At 44.6% G+C, this 18,056-nt stretch overlaps 1 protein-coding gene across 3 annotated transcripts in view; it reads left to right on the top strand.

The window, feature by feature from the left end:
* HTR4 (5-hydroxytryptamine receptor 4) overlaps positions 1–18,056 on the top strand; it is a 145,868-nt gene that overhangs the window by 35,095 nt on the left and 92,717 nt on the right. For all 3 annotated transcript variants that reach the window (XM_049829154.1, XM_049829155.1, XM_049829156.1), the window contains exon 2: positions 7,822–7,903. In XM_049829154.1, the coding sequence (XP_049685111.1) occupies positions 7,878–7,903 (26 nt within the window). In that variant the 5' untranslated portion in view covers positions 7,822–7,877. The remainder of the gene's footprint in view (positions 1–7,821; positions 7,904–18,056) is intronic.

Here is an 18,056-nt window from a genome sequence, read left to right as displayed (position 1 = left end):
TAAAGACAAACCGCTTTGTGACAGTGTCATGGAAATCATGCCTATCTGTGTTTTCACCCACACTTCTGATGCACTTGTTGAAATCAACCACCCTTCTTACCTTCATTTGTTGATTGATATATCTTACTGTATCTTGGTCTTTTTAAGAGGCCCTTGGTCTTATGCTGGATTTTTCTCTTGACTTCCTATGCTGAGGGTTTGATATTGCGGTCAAAGACTTGGAGCACTGGTTACCAACTGAGTAATTGCTAAAGGTGAGAGCAGCGAGTTGTGAAATTTCATACTACTACTGTCATAGTAAATAACGCCTCCGGTTTTGTAGCTGCTTTCTCTCCTCAGACCTCTTATACAAATGTAGAATGGTATAGACAAGGATCTCACACAGATGTCTGCATTGGAACAAAGTCACCCTTGAACAGCCCATAGAGCCTTTACAGCTGTAAATATTTGGTCCAAGAGAACAGGTAGGCAGAATTGCTTCCACGTGCCCTTCCCAAGGGAACAGCCCTTATATTGTGCTGTCTGTTAGTGGGTTTTTGGTACTCAAATGTGGAATTTAAACTTTCTTTTTTGAAAGTGTAGAATGCCTTGCTGTAAGGTTGAAAAGGCACTGAGGTTACAGCTGAGAGGCCGTGAAGGCCAGATTGACATGAAGAAAAGCCCACCTGCCTGCAAACAGGGAGCACAAGGTGCTGGCTTCCACCGTGACCTGCATGCTGCCTGCGACTCCTGCGTCCCTTGGGAACACGAGCCTGTGGTTTGGGTGGGTTGTCAAGCCAGAGGCTCTCTCCATGAGTTTAAATAGCTGTTTTGAAAAATAACCCTTCAATGAAAAGACATGTCTTGTGTCTTTTTCTATCTTAAAGCTGGACTCCATTTTCTTTCTCAGGTGATGTGTCATGTCTATCTTTTTATTTTTCTCCATTTAAGCAAAGTGCTGCATTTTAACCTGCTGGGATGACATTCGATTAACATCAGTCCAGCAATCTGTCTCTGCTGACAGCTGAGGGACTTCTTATCAGATTTGTCCTTTGTGGGGAGAAAAGGGACAGCAGTGACAGAGAAGGCAAGAAGTGCTGTGGGAGCAGGCAGTGCCTTATCAGAAATGGGTGGTGGAAACAGAGCTATTTTATCTGGGAGCAAACAAGTTGGATCACTCTGGTATTTCCTACTCCTCAAGTGTTGTCATGGGCAGGATATTCTCTTGCAACACTTGGAGGGCTTTGGACTGGTCTGCAGTGATGAGCAAGAAATTATCTTTGGATTGAGGTGACTGTCACTCTGCAACATCAGTTTAATGCGGCCTGGGAAGATCTGGTCCAGTTAGCCTCCGCTAACAACTTCTTTTTCTCTGATAGTGATGAAGATGGAGCTATGATAAAAATTACAACCCCAAATGTGAAATGTGGTAGGAAGTGAGCAACAGCTTTTTTTATTCAATTACAGCTTTAATTTGGTAGATGTTTACTATAGCAAGTGAGGAGCCTCTTGAAATCACAGATTCAGATAGTAGTAGTAGTCTTTATTTATGTTGGAGTGATTCCTCTGGCCTCAATCAGGAATCACAAATACTGGGTGAAAGCTCAATGACTCCCTGTACTTCCAAGAACTTACACGTTGAGATGTGGACAGCAATTTCTAGGGGTAGGCTAAACAGGCTTTCCAAACATCTGCGACATCTTTTTTTATCAGTCTACTGCTCTGTGTTACTCAGTAACAATGGGTGTCTGCAGGACATCTATGCTGAGGTCAGAGGCTGGATCAAGTTATCGTCACTGCACACCACTCTGCTCTAACAAGACAAAGCTGGCAAAGGATGGAGGAAAAGGGCATTTTTTTTTTAACCTTACATTTATAAAGAAAAGAGTGAAGTTGGAGAATAGCAGTGATAAGTCCACTTCTTCACAAAGAGCATGAGACACTCAGAAACTGAATTTAGGGGTTTTTTTATATCCCACTCCCTCCTGTGGTGCAGTAGAGCAGAAGGAACAGTATGATATTAATCTGTAGGTAAAATGAAATGGGCTTTTCAGACTGCTCAGTCCACCCTAGATGCGGCTTCGTTTAAGGTGTCATAAATGATGAAGCAGCACAATCCAGCGCTGCGGGAAATGGGGTGTAAGCTTTTCAGAATGACTCAACTCTTCTGTTGTCATCAGCTCAACAGTGACAGAAAGTGGAACTAGATGGGGCTCGAGTGGGATGGAAATAAATTGGATGAAGAATGTGTCAGTGTCTCAGTTAATCAGTGCCTTGCAAAGGAAATATCTTGCAAGACTGGTGTGGCTATTGCTGTCAGCTGGTGGGAAATTTTCATTTCTGCTGGGCAGACCAAGGCCACCACATAGAGCAGGCAAGTTTGTGGTCACTTAAGAGACAGGATCAGCTGTTGGCCACCAGCTAACTCCTTATGGTCTCTGAGAAGTGAATTCTTTGTTAACACCTTAAAGCCACTGAGTGCAGTTTCCCTAATAGTCCCTACAGCTTGGTTGAGAAGATATGTTGGTTTATCCATCTCCTCATTGGGTTTTTCCTTTCCTACCCCCCACTGTGGAGGTGAGGAGGAGAAGGGGCAGAGGTAGGGGAGCATCTGCTAAGGTGACTTGGTGGTGTGTCAGGTGAAGGAGCGAGGCACAAGCATGCAGCTGATCTAATCTTGACAGGTGGATGGTTTCTGATATCTCTGAATGCCATCAGCACAGACTTGCCGAGGCTTATTACTGGATTGCCTTTCCCAAGTCAGAGCTGGTCTCCTGTGCAGTGATGACTATGACTAGTCATACACATATGGTATATCTGTCTTGCTCTTGGTGGCAGCGATTAGTGGAGAATAAAATAAGGTGAGGAGTTCTTGCCTCACAAGGGAAGTCTATGGAGCTGTCATGTCAAGCCTGCTGGAGATGCTGCACCTGTATTTTTTTCCATTAAAAAAATGTTGTGCTTTGCTGAAGTGAAAATACTGCCAAGAGTACTGACTTCAGTTATTTTCCTTTGAGTGAACAGTTTTTTTGTGAAGGCCTTTTGTTTGGTTGTTTGGTTTGATTTTTTTGTTCAAGAATGCCATGTTTGATTTTTTTTTTAATTCTAATATAGAAAGTTTGAGTTATTGTGGAGGTCTCCATGATAGCATGATGGTACAGATATTGTGTAACTTCAGTGCACATTATGAGATTTTGCAGGAAAAAAAAAGCAAACAAGGTGGCCCCAAACTGGAATTTTGACATACAAAATCACTGAAAAGTTTTTCTTCCATTTTGCAGGAGTTATCAAAATTAATTTTGTGCTGACAACTGAAAAAGAGAAACCATTTCACTTCACTGCCTGAATTTAGCCCCTCATGGTAATCCAAGTCCTTAGGTAGATTACTGTGGTGAGCTTTTCATTGCAGTCCCTGGTACCAAATCTGAAGAGAACGCATATGGGAAGACTCATTTTGAGATGTACCTGGAGTGCGGAGGAGGCTCAGCCTGACTCTCCAGTCTGGCCAGCGGAGCCGACCCGTGTCTGAGCAGGACCCTGTGCTAGAAGCCAGGAACCAGATTTGTACAAGAAACCAGACCCAGAGCCCCACGTGGGTCCCCTGGCAGGTTGCGAGCGGGTCTGCTCTCAGCAAGCCCAGGAGGGAAAGGCTCTGGAGCCCCGGAGAGGAAGACCATGGGTTTGCAGGACTGTTGCCCTCAGCCCACGCTGTAGAGCAGGGACTGCTCATGAGCTGTTGAAAGCTAGACATTTACGTTCAGGAAAACATGACCGGGCTGCAGCGATGTGCATGGCTCCATGTGCCTGTAATCACCATCATGTACAACAGCAGAGAAGCTCTTTTGTGCTGAAAGGAATATATATATATATATGATGGGCTGGATGGTATAAGGGTTGAGTTAGGAGGTCAGTGTTATCTTTCTGAGGCAGAGAACAGCTTCTTAATTGGGTATGAGTAATCACTTTAATAACAAAGAATAGCACCAGGCCCTCTGTGTGAGCCAGATATATTTACAGAATAACTCATGAAGATTTTTTTTTATTACATGGTATTGACGTCATTTTTCTTTCTTTGTTGGGACCCCAATGACTAGAAGTCTAACCACTGCGGTGTCATGGGCAGAGCAAAAGGGAAGGAAGATCCAATTTTAAAATCCATTACGGAAAAGCTGACAAAAGCTAAATAATGTCATTGGTTTAGTCTCCTTTCATTATACGTTCATTATATGCTTCCTCGTATGGGGCAAGACGAAAGTACTAACAGCGCTTAAAGCACTGCAGGTCTCCTGTACAGTGGTGGGAGGTTTCTGATCCCGGAGGGCCGTGGAGTATGGTGCATTGTATAAATGCATTGCCCCTTCAGACCCAAATGTTGCTTGTTTCTGTATTTGTGGGGGAAAAGATAACATGTTTGTGGGGAAAAAATGTTCTCAGGGCTGCAGAGTTTAGGAATATATACAGCTTTATAGGAAAAAATAAATTGTGAGGTGCTGCCTGTCACACAGTGTATGGGATGGCTGCCAGAAACACACCTAGCAGCAGTGAGATGTAGCTGGGTGTTTGTACACAAGATTCCTAGTTTTAACAAAATCCTTAAAATCTTCAGTTTTTCCTATTTTGTACCAAAAATATTATTTCTACTGTATAAATGAACACAAAACAAGTGAAGAAAATACTAATGGAAACAAAAAGTTTTTCCTCTCTTTTTAAGCATGTTACACTTGCTGTGACTGAAGGAACAGTAATGCTGGTGCCTACATAGAAAAGTTCATTTCGATGAATAGGTAAGGCAGCAGGTCTGATTATACTGAAAAGGTGAGTTTTGCTTGTTTTAGAAAGTTTCCCAAGGTACCTCTTAAACCCTGGTACTGAAGGGAGCGTGGGGGACTGGGATGGTGCAGATAGGTCTGTCTTCTCTTATTCCTACCTCCACTCTCGCTGTCTCCCCCCCCTCCACATTTCCCTTGTAGTTCAGAACTGTAACAGGCATGAACTGCAGCAAAGCAGTTTCATAACTTCCCACTGTAGCTATAAGTACTAAAGCCTCTCTTCTTCGGCATAGCAAAGGAACGGTTTCCCTTGAATCAGTGTCAACAAAACTTAACAGGATTTTCCTTGTGGCATATCTGTTCTATCTCAGCAGTAAGACCAGTTTAATATCTATATCTTATGTCCAGGGGCTGTTTCTGCCCTGTTCCGAATCTTGGTGGGGTTTAGTCAACCTCTTTGTGCCTCCATGGTAAACTGAGATGACAACCAGTTTTAACCAGTGCTCACAAACTATGCTGGCAGGCAGAGGAGATGGGTCAAGATCTCATGTGTTTTGACTGCAGTTTATAGAGTGTTCTCTTTCGTTCATATTTATCCTTTTTAAAATGACAGGGAAGAAGGGGTTCCCGTCTCCTTTGAAACAAAGCACCATATCAGACCTATTCTGATAGAATTGCATCTGAATTAACTGAAAATAATTTAACCTATTTGCCAAACAAATGATTTGAAGTAAGTGGTTACTTAAACCTCTTTGGAGATGAAATAATTAGGTTTCTTTCTGTCTGTTTGAGCTCAGAGACTATTGATTGTATTTTCACATCCCCCAGACCATCTTCCAGGATATTCTTCCTGCATCTTTGACAGGCAGCTGTCCCTGCAGCTTGCAAAGAGTTTTGTTCTGTGGAAGAAATCCAGAGAAGGAGCACAGGAGAGCTCCCCCTCCCGCCTCAAATTAAAGATCGGGGTCAGGTCTTAGCAACACAGAGGTGACTTGATCAGAAACTCTAGACTTCTCACCCTTATATTTGTGAAATACAGCAGTAGTCATTTAAGTCACCAGAGTGCCCTTAGAAACATCGGTTGAAGGCTTAAGCTGTAAATAGTGGCCAAATTCTGAAGGTTTCCACCCTCGGATAAAAACAGCCTTTTGACTTGAGTAAGTTTTGCTTGCACAACTATGTACAGTCTATACCTGCTGAAGTACTAATTCTGGTAAACACTAAACCAGGCTTGGGTAGTGGGCGTTCATTTGCGGTGCAAACCTGGCATCATATCTAGGAAGTCTGAGTCAGTATTATTACAATCTTTTCTTTGAAGCCAAGTAACCACAGTGGCATTTTTTGCATTTGAGTTGTTATTAATAGCACCATAGTGGTGGCATTATCCTTGGTTCTCTAGAGACACAATGCAAGGGACAATAAACAGTCTGAAGTGCTCAGAAACTTATCCTATTTTTTCCACTGGATTAACAGCAGCAAACCCACAAATTCTTTATTAAGATGGTGCATTCATTTCTTTGGAGTCATGATGGAATTTTGATAGAATTAAAAATCCCATTAATATTTATATCAGTGTTACTGGGAGTAAGTACATTTATTTTAACTTGAGCTGCAAATCATTTAGTTCTTTGTAATTACAGTGCTGCTATTAAGTATTCATAAGGCTGTACAATATAGTGTCACAGGAAACCTATTTTAATTTAGTGGTAAGTCAATGTTTTAATTTTGTGTAAAAACAGAAACCAATTTACCAAGCATTCTTGCTTGTGTTTTCCCAGCCAGGTTTTGCAAGCGTTCTTCAGTTGATTGTATTTAAACTGCTTTTTGTAACTTTGAAAGTTTGGAAGTTACCATGAAAATTCTTGGGTCCGGTACAGTTTACATGTGTGCATGCTGTTGCATGTAATTTTGAATGTAAGCATAGGCGGAAAGAGGTCATTTATATCAGTGTGCAGCTCCTTGGTGTCACCAGAATTGCAACATTACATTTTTTCATAAACTTCATAAAAAGTTGGTCTTGGAGAACAAGTCTTGAGAATGGTGCCTGTATTAGTAATTTCTGTTGCTGGCATTTATTTCTAGAAATAAGACTATTTCAGCTGTGAGAGTCTTTGGTAATATATATAGATAGATCTCTCTGAGGTCATTTGGAGTTTTAACTTGCAGAAGGAGAGGATGGATTGACTAAGGGTATTTCTGTGTGTGTCCCTTCCCACACCAGCACCCAGAACTCACTGGCTACAGCATGGTATGCTGTGCGCACTAGTATAATGCTTTGGGTTTGTCTTTTAAAATTATTTTCCTACTAACTCATTTGTGGTAATTAGAGGGAAGGAGCTGCTACTATATGAGGCAGCACTACACAGAATGGCATTTTTCAACAAGTGACACAAGATGTCCGCAGAGGACTGCGACAGATACAGTCTTAGATGTGATCTGTATCCTATGCATGGTCTCATATGACTTCTGCCTATGCAGCTTCTCCTCACCCCTATGGAAACCAAATATTTGTCCAGAAGAGTCTTTTCTCTGTGCCAGTGTAGCAGTCCTTACAGTAGTTTACTACCTTGCTGCAGTTGAAACAATCCTCTGGGAAACCAAATCCCAGAAGTTCCCAGGAGAAGCGATGATCATGGAGTGGATTAAAGGTTGATCTTAGCTTCCAGGTGAAGACCTGGAAGCTCATAAAAGGGGGAATTTTTTTGTTCTTTTCAGTAGAGCCAGTGTCCCACTGGGACCCTGAAGCACTGTTAGCCCTAGGTTATGCATGAGTGGGTGGTGTATACACAACCACGAAGGGTTGTCTATCGCTTCAGCTTGATTTCGTGCCTCCAGGCATGCACCTTAGTGTTGCGAGATAAAAATATGTCAGGGTAGATAACAGAAAATTGTGTTATGACAGCTCTATGCAGTGGTATGTCTTCATTTTGACATGCCTAGATAGCTTCTGTTTTCAAGAGGAGCCAGGCCAGAGAGGCAAAACGCAGTGTATGGGTGTCTTCACTGGGGTAAACATGCACCCATGAGAGATCCTTTAATTTATAACTGTCCTTTCTAACTCTCTCCACTGCAGGACGAGGTCTCTTCTATGGACATTGAACTCCCAGCTACCTATGCCTATCGCCTGTGATGGAAGAACTTGATGTTAATGTGAGGTAGGATAAACTAAACGGCTCCTATACCGCGTCTCATCCAGCCGGTGAGCTGCCGGGGGCAGGGGCTGTATGGTGTGTTTGCAAAGCTGCAGGGTGGTATTTTCTGTTTGCCTGTAGATGAAGGTCTCTGCTCATGCAGCAATGCCTGATTCAGGGTTTCCTGGGGGTTCCATGATGATGTAGTGTCACCCTGTTATTTGTGTAAATATCAGATGTGGCATAGCCAAGACAAGGACTTCCTTGCAGTAGGATGGATAGGGCCCCATCAAAGACCAGGCACAAGCCCATCTGTGCTTGCCGAAAGTCCGATCCTAGTTTTTTTTCTTTTTGGTGTAATGGTCTAAAAACTTACAACCTCATCTCTGATGCCTTATAGTGGGTCAAGCAAAATAAATGACATCTCTGAAGTCATTTCAAACCCCTGGGCACGCTACTGGTATCAGTGAGAGGCAAATTTCAACATGGATCGTTTTGATCCTGGAAATGTGATGCCAACAGAAATTGTTCAAAAAAGCTGGAGATCCTGTTTGTGGTTGTCCCTGGGACACAGGGCTAGCATCAGCTCTGCCATTCTCCCTCAGGTGTGATTTGCAGGGTCTTTCTGAAGGACTGGGATTTGTACCTTTTGTTTCTTGGCCTTTTGACTTGCCCGGCTGCCGGTGGTGCTGAACTGTGTGGGGAGCTGAACTAACACCCACCAAACCCACTTCACACAAGGACATCAAACTTCTGACCAAAGCCATGTTGCTGGCCCAGACAGAGGAGGAAGCAATATTCCAGTTGCAATGAGAGGTGTACATTTCCGCAAAGAGTTTTCTTAAAATCCACACAGGGTGTATCTTTTTGATGTCTCAGGTTTTTATTTTGGGGAGGGATTCTTTACCTTTCCCCTGCCTGGACACTCAAGTAGCAAGTACATGAGGAAATGTCTTTTGGAGAAAATTGCTCTGACAGAGACAGATCAAATGTATGTGCTCTGGTCTTCCAGGAAACCTTTCCCTACGGAGTTACTGAACAGAAATCGGGAGGAAACGCAACACAGAAAAGGGGAACAGGGTCTTACACCTCAAAGGGGATCCTGTCATGCCACCCTGTTCTCACAGCTTTCTAGCTCTTGGGCTTTCAGGTTGGGATGTGCCTCTGTGCAAGCCACAACCCACTCTCTCCAGTTGCATGCACAAAGCAAGATGATACATTTTCAAAGACAATTTCTATTCTTAATGAGCCTTCTCAAAGTGCTATACTATCAGAGAGAACATCTCTGGTCTTCATTCACCTACTCAAGTGTCAGGAAAGTCACCAGCAACTCCAGGTTGCTGCTTTAATGCATACTTAGCAGGTCACATTTATAACCCGGTAATCAATGCGGAGAGGTAATGTGTTTTGCTTAATGAAATTTATCTTGCCTTTTTAATACCAGAAGTGTAGTTAAATGCGTAGGCTACTGCTCTTTCTCTGTAAAGGGAATTAAGGTGCTGACACCAGGCAATTTTCCCTACAATCTTTTCCTTCCTCTAAAAACACTAGGAAAAAATCTTCTGTTTCTCACTATTCCCCACTATACATTTCGCCATTCATAGAAGGAAAAATCTGTCAGTTCATAAACACCAAGGGGCACAGAGAAACTGCCTCAGCGAGTGCCTGAACCACAACTGCCTGGGCACAGGGAGGCTATACCAGGAGGGAAGTGTGACATTTTGTTTACCTAACTCATATATTTTCTTTTCAGTAACATGCTATTTGCCACTGGTGGAGACAGTCACTGAATAGGTCTGACCAAGTGTGGATGTTTTGAAGTGATCTGTTGGAGTTTTGTAATTCACTATTTGTAGCAACCCACAGATCATTATCTGTTTCTTCCTAATTTTGAATTTTACTGTAATTCTTATCAGCCCTAATCCTGCTCCAAAAAACCCCAGCCAAAACCCCACCCTTCCTCCAGCCCCCCCAAACCAAACCCAAATAAAACTGATTCCTATCAGAATTAGGCTTTCTCTTCCTACTTGTGATACTTTCCAATATGTGATGTAGTCTGAATGCAATGGGAAGTGCCTGGGAGCAAGGAAGGGGGCTCGGGGCACTTCAGGGGTGCTGGAGCGTGGGCAGAGCTGGGGGGTTTTCTTCGGTCAGCTTGCTGCAGAAAATGCCCATTGCACAGGCCTAGGGAAGGTTTTTTTGGAAAGAGTCCCTCAAGAGACTGCTTTCTCCTGGAGACTGGTTAGTGTGACTGGCTGGTGACCCTGGTGGCAGTGGAAGAATCTCTGAGGGGGAGATTCTTGTTTGGTGAATTATTTCATCCAGCTTCCCATTTAGATGTTAAAAGAGGCAACACAAGGTATTCCTGGGAATCTGATGAATGAAAATCCATGGGAATTTGAAAGCTCTCCTGAATCAATATTGATTCACCGTTCCCCAGCTGTTTTGATCAAACACTATGGTCACATCTCACTTCATTATACTTCAGGAATTATTTTATTCTTTTGTTCCTAGGGGATCTTTCTGAGCTGGACTAAGGCAGTCCTTCATTTTGTGTGATTGGTTGCATAAACAGACTTTGTGGTAGGCACATTTTGACTCCATGCTTTTCCAAACCATGAATTTTTGGTTTTGAGACCCTTGCTTGTCAACTACCAGTAAGTAGCTAATGTTTCTCCTTTATCTGCCCTGATTTCAGCTTTTTTGCCAAGATGTGAAATACTGAATGTTTTCTGTTGAAACCAGGGGCTTCCCCGTGTTGTTTTCCAGAGCTGCGCGTGGTGAGCCTGAGAGATGGGAGCACCTGAGTTCCCCCTCCCCATCCCTGCGGAGCTCAGGGATGCTCCAGTGGGAAGTTTGTACAGGAAGAGGAGCAAAGCTGGGGGAAATGGGAGACGCTTTGACAATATGGGGACAACAGCAGGATGGGAGGAGAGAGGGACAGTTTGACTTTGTTTAGAGCTGAGCCCTGTGGAAACATCATGCTGTTTTTTGGTTCAGAGCAACAAGTGCTGCAGTTGTCCTGCGCCAGCCAGCTGGGATGGGCATGGGTGCAGGCCTCCTGCCCTCGACAGGTTTTGAGGAGGTGCCCTAGGGAATGCCAAGTAATGAGCGGGTTTACATCTCTGTAGCTACCCAAAGCATTGCAGGCACATTCAACTGTCCAAATGTTTAATTTCTGTGGAAAAATTTGCTTATGAATTTTGCAAAGGCTTCAGTGTGAGGTTAGACTTTCCTGGAAATTTTAGACTGTCTGCTTTGGGACTTGTATTTATCACAGCCGAGGGGGGTGGCAGACCTCATTTTCTCTAATTCTAGAGTAGAAAAATAAATGGCCTTGCAAGTATTTCCAATTTGTACTTTATAGAATTTTTTAATTTCATGTGACACGGTGATTGTTATTGGGTGCATTTATTATAGGCAGTAGGTTAATGAGATACTGTCAAGTGGTTTGGAATCAAAACTCGAACCCTTGAATTGGTTAGAGTATGGGAAAAAACGCCGTTCCCTTTATTCTCTTCATTTCCAACAACTTTATAAAAATATTAGTTGAGCACACTACAAACAAGAGTACGGTGGTCCTTCCCACTGACCTGCTCTAGCACAGCATGCATGTAGTGAACTGTAGGCTGTTTGCTGCTGCTGCCTTCTGGCCAAAGGGTGGGAGCTCCTGCGAATGCCTTCACTGCTACCCTCAGTGGCACAAACCTCTTCCTCCACCTGAAGGTTGCGATGTACCACTTTGAATCTTCTGTTTGGAGCCGGACCCGGTGCAAGGGTTTTAGCAAGCAGGCTGCTGCCCTGCCTGCTCATGGCAAGGTGTTTGCCTGTGGTTCTTGTAAATTTGTACAAACTTTCAAAATGTGTTTGCACTTCTCTTTTTCAGTTTTTCTGGCTTTTGGTGTATTAGAAAATTTCACTTTCATACAAACACAATGATTTTGACAGCCTTGGAGAAAGTGGGAAAAGGCTGAATCTCTCTGGGCACAAGAGGAAAATATGCACAAAGATGGCTTTGCTGCAGTTTGTTTTACTGTGCCTACACTTGCATTTCAGTGCAGAACAGCAGTAAGGTGAATCCCCCAGTTATCCCCACATGTGGTATATCAGTTTAGATGACATAGCACTTAGCAAGGGAACTTGTGAACTACATTCCTCTTGGAAGACATTACACTATCAGCTCTGCACTACACACTCTGCAGTCCACAATGAGGACTAAAGGCTTTGAAGCATGGGCTCAAACCATGCAGCTTCCACATTCAGGCATGGTGGGGAAATTCAGGCAGGGAGACTGGGCTAAATCTAATCCAAAATATTCCCCCATGTCCTGCATAGAGTGCACATATAGGGGCCACAGTACCAACTGTTTCGATCTACTCCCATTGTGCCAAATTACCAGCTAAAACGGGCATAGTTTGTGTGTACAGAAGTCACCTGGCAGTCCATGGACTCTTGTTTTTCTGTGTACAAACAAGGCAGTTGGCTCTTACAGGCTGTGAGTAGGTACATAATAACTCTGCCCATGAAAACTGTGAGAGGAGCTTCCGCATACCAAGAATGGCACCTGCAGACCTTGCTGAGCATCTTGGAGAGGCGCAAGCAGGGAGCACTCTGCTTCTCTTGGGCACTTGCCATGTAGGTTGCAAAGGTGCTGTGCACAGGGCGTGAGCAATGGCCTTATTAAAGACCGTTAAAGCCTTCCTTGATCTTTAGTAAGACTTTGATCATCTCACTACAGAGCATTCCCTCTAGCCAGGAATGAAGTAAAGCTTCCCGTTGCCATGCTGGTCCCTCCTTATCTTGTAGCAGTTAATCTGGCTCCTTTACATTGCTGGGAGCAGAGGTGACTCAAATCTATGCCAGTTCTGAATGGCGTGGTTGGCCATTCATGTCCATTTTCCCTTTTTTGAGCTTCAGCACTCATTGTTCATTCATTCATGCCATTGCTATGGGTGCTGCATGGCAGCATTTCTAGCTCTGGGGCTGCCTCAATTTTAGTTGACCAGGCACCATAGAGGACTCTTCATGATGCAGCTCTGCACATCTCTCACCATCCTGGAGCTGCAGCGTGCTCAAATGCTTTATTCAGCTAACTGCTCGGAGGTGCTCTGCTGACACAGTTTGAAAACCATTGGCTCAAGCTTTTTGAAAGAGCTTTGGCACAGGCAGGCTCTGGTGTGGTTTACAACAGTAAAACAGGTTGGGAAGTTGCAGTTGCTAATGAGAGGCAATCTGAACATTTCTCAGAAGCTGCAAACTGATCTTCATGTGCTGGCTGATGTTTCCATTGGCCGAGGACCCTACTATTGTATGCTAAATACTGACCACACAATTGTGTTTCAGGCAGCTTTTTAAACATTTGTTACCATTTTAGCCCAAGAGGCTGTGCTCTGGCTTTGAGAACTAGGTTGTTTTCCAGTTCTTACACCAAACTCTTTGTAGGTCCTTGGGCAAATCTTCAAGACTGATTCTTCCCACTGTGACAGCTGGAGTCCCATACAAGCTCCAGCACTAGCAGCCCTTGTTACTCTTCACGTCCATACCTGGGAGGGGAGAAGTGGAAGAGCAGCTGCCTGGCATTTACAGCCAGGACCGGGTGAGCAGAACTGTGGTTCTGCTGGCTGGAGCGCTTCTCACGCTCTTGGGCACCAAGGAGAAACCTCTGCTCTTTGAATGGGTACTTCTGAGTGTGGGCAGGGCTGTTCTGTGTACTTTACACTGCACAAAAGTTTCTTCCCTCCTCAGGTGTTGGGGAAAGGCTATTATGCTTATGAGAAATAAGCTTTTGAAAAAAAATCACGAGACTGTTCAGTGCAAGTAAATAGCTTTTATATAAGCCTTTTTGTTGTAGCTATTGGTGAAGGCAGACTCCTTTTGCTAAATCAACCATGGAGAAACAAAGTATTATTTCAGTTTGTCACAACAGTAATTGCCTTTTATTTTTAAGCTGAGCCCCCGAAACAGCTGAATTTTAGATTGATGTTAATTGCTCCCAAACTTGGCTTTACCAGCTTTAGTTTTCTCAGTTTGTTGCTGAAGGTATTTTTGTGGCTCAAAGTACTCTGAAAAACGCAGAGCCCTCCAGCAGTACTGTGTGGGGTTCATTAATCTTGTCTTGACTTTGAGAAATGAGAGGCAAGGTGAAGGAACAAGGAATCAAATTGGTTGAATTAGTTGTGTTTGTTTGGAAGTAAAGAAAATATTCCATTATTTAACCAAGCTGCTGTTGCCAAAGTCCTCATACAGAAGCATAGTGAACGTTATTTCTGACAACAGACCTTCTCGATGATATGCCCTCTTGCATCAAGTTGTATGTTTGAGTGAGCCCCAAATCTGGAGCGTTGCTGTGTTGGCCCAAGAAGTTCCTTTCTCCATGGACCGCAAGAAGCGGTGCTGTCGATGGCTGGCTCTGAGACGGGTTCATTACCTAAAGCTGGTACACCAGCAGGATGGCTGACTGCAGAAAGAGGCAGAGAAGGTCTTAGGTCTCCTGTCCCCATCCAAACCTGGGGGGGAAGCAGGAGCAATAGCCAACGGTGGGAGAGAGAGGGACCCAGAGCTCCATACCTGAAGCCCCAGAAGTAGCGAAGGGATGGCCAAGGAGAGGATTCGATGTGTGCCCTTGGTCCCTGGGCTCCCTGCGTTTTTAGGACACTGGCAGCCAGCAGTGAGCACCGAGGGGGCCAAGATCTGAGCTGTGAGGCAGCACAGGCAGAAAACTGGGCTGAAAGCAAGGCTTTTGGTTTTGGGGGATGCTGTTTGGGCAAGGGGGAGGTTGTACTGAATGGTTGGAAAAAAATAAGCATCTGATTTAATGACCTAAAGTGTAGAAAACGGAAGGGTTTTAGGAAAGAGTTTGTGTGCTCTGAATGCCTTGCCAGTGGGGATTTGTGGCAAGCAAACAGCTTAAGATTCCTCCAGCAGGTTGCAATGTAAGTGTTTATTCTTATATATACAAGCTCTTTTCAAAACCTCTCCAGCTTCTACAGTTTGAGTCATTAAATCATTGTTTATCTCAACTTCTTCGATCACATTTCTGTTTAGGTGAGAAATACTAGGCTAAAATGTCATTTAACAGGCCAGAATTGGCCTAGCGCACTCATCTTTTCCTAGTCCCCTTTCTAAGGGAAGATCAACTCTAATCCTCCTGTAACACCTGCAGCATCCATCCAGAAAGGTATTTGCTCATGCATTTCTGTGGAGACAGACATACTGATTGAGAAGATTTTCTACAGAGCCTTGTCTTCTTCGCCTGCATCCCCCAGGCAGGAATGGTGCAGCAATCAGAGGAGCACGTAGATGAGAGCTGAGTGTTTTCATCCCTTGGTATACAAGTGATATAATGTCCTGTTCTGCTTGCTGAGCTGATGTGGATGAGTGCACTTTCCCCTGAGGATAATGGCAGGCAGAACACACAGTGACAAAAAAGAGCGAAGTAAAACCCTACAGATCCCTTACAAGGCAAAACCTAACAGTATGGATTTACATCAGCTGTAGATACGACCATATATAAGCTGTGCTGTTGAACAAAATGAACCATTTTATAAGTAGCCATTTGAAAGTCAGCCGGTTGTTGGGTTTGTAGGGTTTAGTCTCTGCGTGCCTGGGGGTGCTGGGGTGGTCGGGCACAGCAGGGGCACCTGGGAAGGAGTCCACAGGCTGGGAGCGCTAAAATGCACAGGGGCATTTCTGCCTCTGCAGCCATAGACTTTGCAGAGAATTTCCCACCTGCCAACACTGGATGCAAGAAGAGAGGTGAAGCAGGAGGGCACAGGGAAGCAAGGCACGGTGTAGAGGTTCACTTTCATATTTTTGTGTTACCAGCCAAAAACCGTCAGTAGCCAAAAAAGCCCTGCAAAAGAAGTTATCTCTGCCAAATGCTCCTTACAGCCCAGGCACCTCTCAGCAGGAGCGATAGCTGTTATCAGCCTGGGTACTTTTCATATTGTTCAACTTTTTTCTCAGTTTCTAGGGAAACACTTTATAGCACTATATTTATTGGAACGTCTTTCCAAACACCTCCACCAACACTTAATTAATGGAATTTTTAAGCCTGGCTCCAGCTTCTGCAAATTAATAGTGTGCTCCCTTACGGCAGCTGTGGAGCAAGTGAGACATATATACTCTCTGAAATAAGTTAGAGGGTGCAGAGGCAGAGGGGCAGCTCCCCCATTTGTCTCTGGGTGCTCAGCCCCCCCGGAGAGGTAAAGCTGTCATGCACTTCTGTGATGTTTCACTCTGCTTTTATTAGCGTGCCCTGAGGAATCTCCGCAGATGAAAATGCCCTTGACAAAGAGCTGGGCCATAAAACTTAACTTTTGGTGTCTTTCAGCACATCCTTTCTTTAGCTTCAGTGTCTCTGCACAGAGTGGCAGCTAGTGAAGATCTGGAAGAGGCTGTGGAAAGCTCTTAAAACAGTCCCAAACCCTGGGATATCCTGGGGCAGACCTGGCTCTAGGGCTTGGCAAAAATGGGCAGCTGCCCTAGAAAGCAGCAGATTGCCCAGAGCAGGAAAATGGGCTGGACCTTGTTGCCAGCTTTTGCCCACACCAGCTGCCTGGGAGGGCAAGGCTGGCAGCTGCAGCACCATGGGCTTTCCAGGACACTCTCCTTGACTTTTCAGGGCTGACCCTCAGCATTAGGCTGCCAAAATTCAATTTGTCTCCATGTTTGGAATTTCTTGAGTCAGCCATGCTCAGAGGTTGTGAGTAAGGAAGGTGGGAGGGGGTATTAGGGTGTCTTCAGAGACAGGACTGCTGTAAAACTGGAGCTGTGCAGCAGACACAGGACTGGATTAGCTGTGTGAAGGTTAGTAGGGCAACGTGAGTCATATTGACAGAGCTGTGTTTCCTCAGAGAACAGACACAATGTTCTCAACAGACATTTTGTCTCTCAAAACCAAAAGGTATTGGCTGTAGGTGGAAATCTAATGGCTTTTGCTCTCCTCTCAGTGAGTTAAAATCCCCTGGGTTGCTTTTGGAGAAGTGCAGCAAGACAGTCCCAAGGTCCTGGGTAGACATCTCTTCTGGGAATGCTGCCTTCAGAATAGGGCTGTGATGCTGATAGCTGTGGTGAGCTGTTACCTACTCCAGATCCTGCTGTAATAGTGTGTGCAGCTGCAGAACAAGCCATTGACTGCTTGCGAAAGAGCATTTCTACTATGTCGGATATGAAAGGTGCCGCAGCAAAACGTTTTGTGCTATTTGCTTGGCCATGGTGTCTAGGACTTGCTATCGGGTAGTATAAATGACTGTTGATAGACTATTACCCTGGAGCAGAGTGCATCTATGATGCAGATAAGAAATGTGCTCCTCTTCTTACCTAGTGTCGTGGTTTCAGCCCGGCCGATAACAAAGGACCACGCAGCCGCTCGCTCACTCCTCCGCCCCCCTCCGGTGGGATGGGGAGGAGACGGAGGAGAGAAAAGGAAAAGAAACTGGAACCTCGAGGGTTGAGATAAAGGCAGTTTACTGGGACAAACACAAAAGAGATTACAACAACAACAACGGCACTAATGAAAAAAAGTATACAAAAAGAGTGATGCACAGTGCAACTGCTCACCACCCGGGACCCGACGCTCCGCCACTTCCCCCACCGAAAACCGAGACCACCCCCCGGCCCGCTCCCCATTTATATACTGGGCAGGATGTCCCATGGTATGGAATAGCTCCTGGGCTAGTTCAGGTCAGCTGCCCCGGCTATGCCCCCACCTCCCAGGTTCCTGTAAAAATTAACTCTATCCCAGCTGAACCCAGGACACCTAGTTCAGTCTTTCCACTATTTATTTGCCCCTACTGTACAGTGACGATGAATCATCAATGATGTGACTCCCTGGTCTGGCAAACAGTCAGAGGTCTGAACCTCAGTTTCTGGCTGAACTTACTGCCTTGCCCCATCTGTTAACTGAGGACTTGCCATCTTGTGTCCTCTGAGCAGCAGCCTCAACCTCCAAAAGTCAGAAAGTTAGGTAAAAGTGGCCATTGTCTGAACACAGGCTTTGCCATCTGATGGACAGGAGCCCTGTGGAGACGAAGCTTTCAGGGAGTCTTTGGCTGTTTGGGGGAGAATCCATTGTAGGGCAGGTTATTAAAAAAAAATAAGCAAAAAGAAAAACCCCAACTTGAGGCATGCTGAAAAATATAGCAAAGCAATGGGTTCCTCCTCATCTCACGGGGAG

The sequence above is a fragment of the Accipiter gentilis genome, chromosome 26 (assembly GCF_929443795.1).
Source record: "Accipiter gentilis chromosome 26, bAccGen1.1, whole genome shotgun sequence".
Lineage (NCBI taxonomy): Eukaryota > Metazoa > Chordata > Aves > Accipitriformes > Accipitridae > Astur > Astur gentilis.
This window is presented reverse-complemented; position numbering and strand designations above follow the sequence as displayed.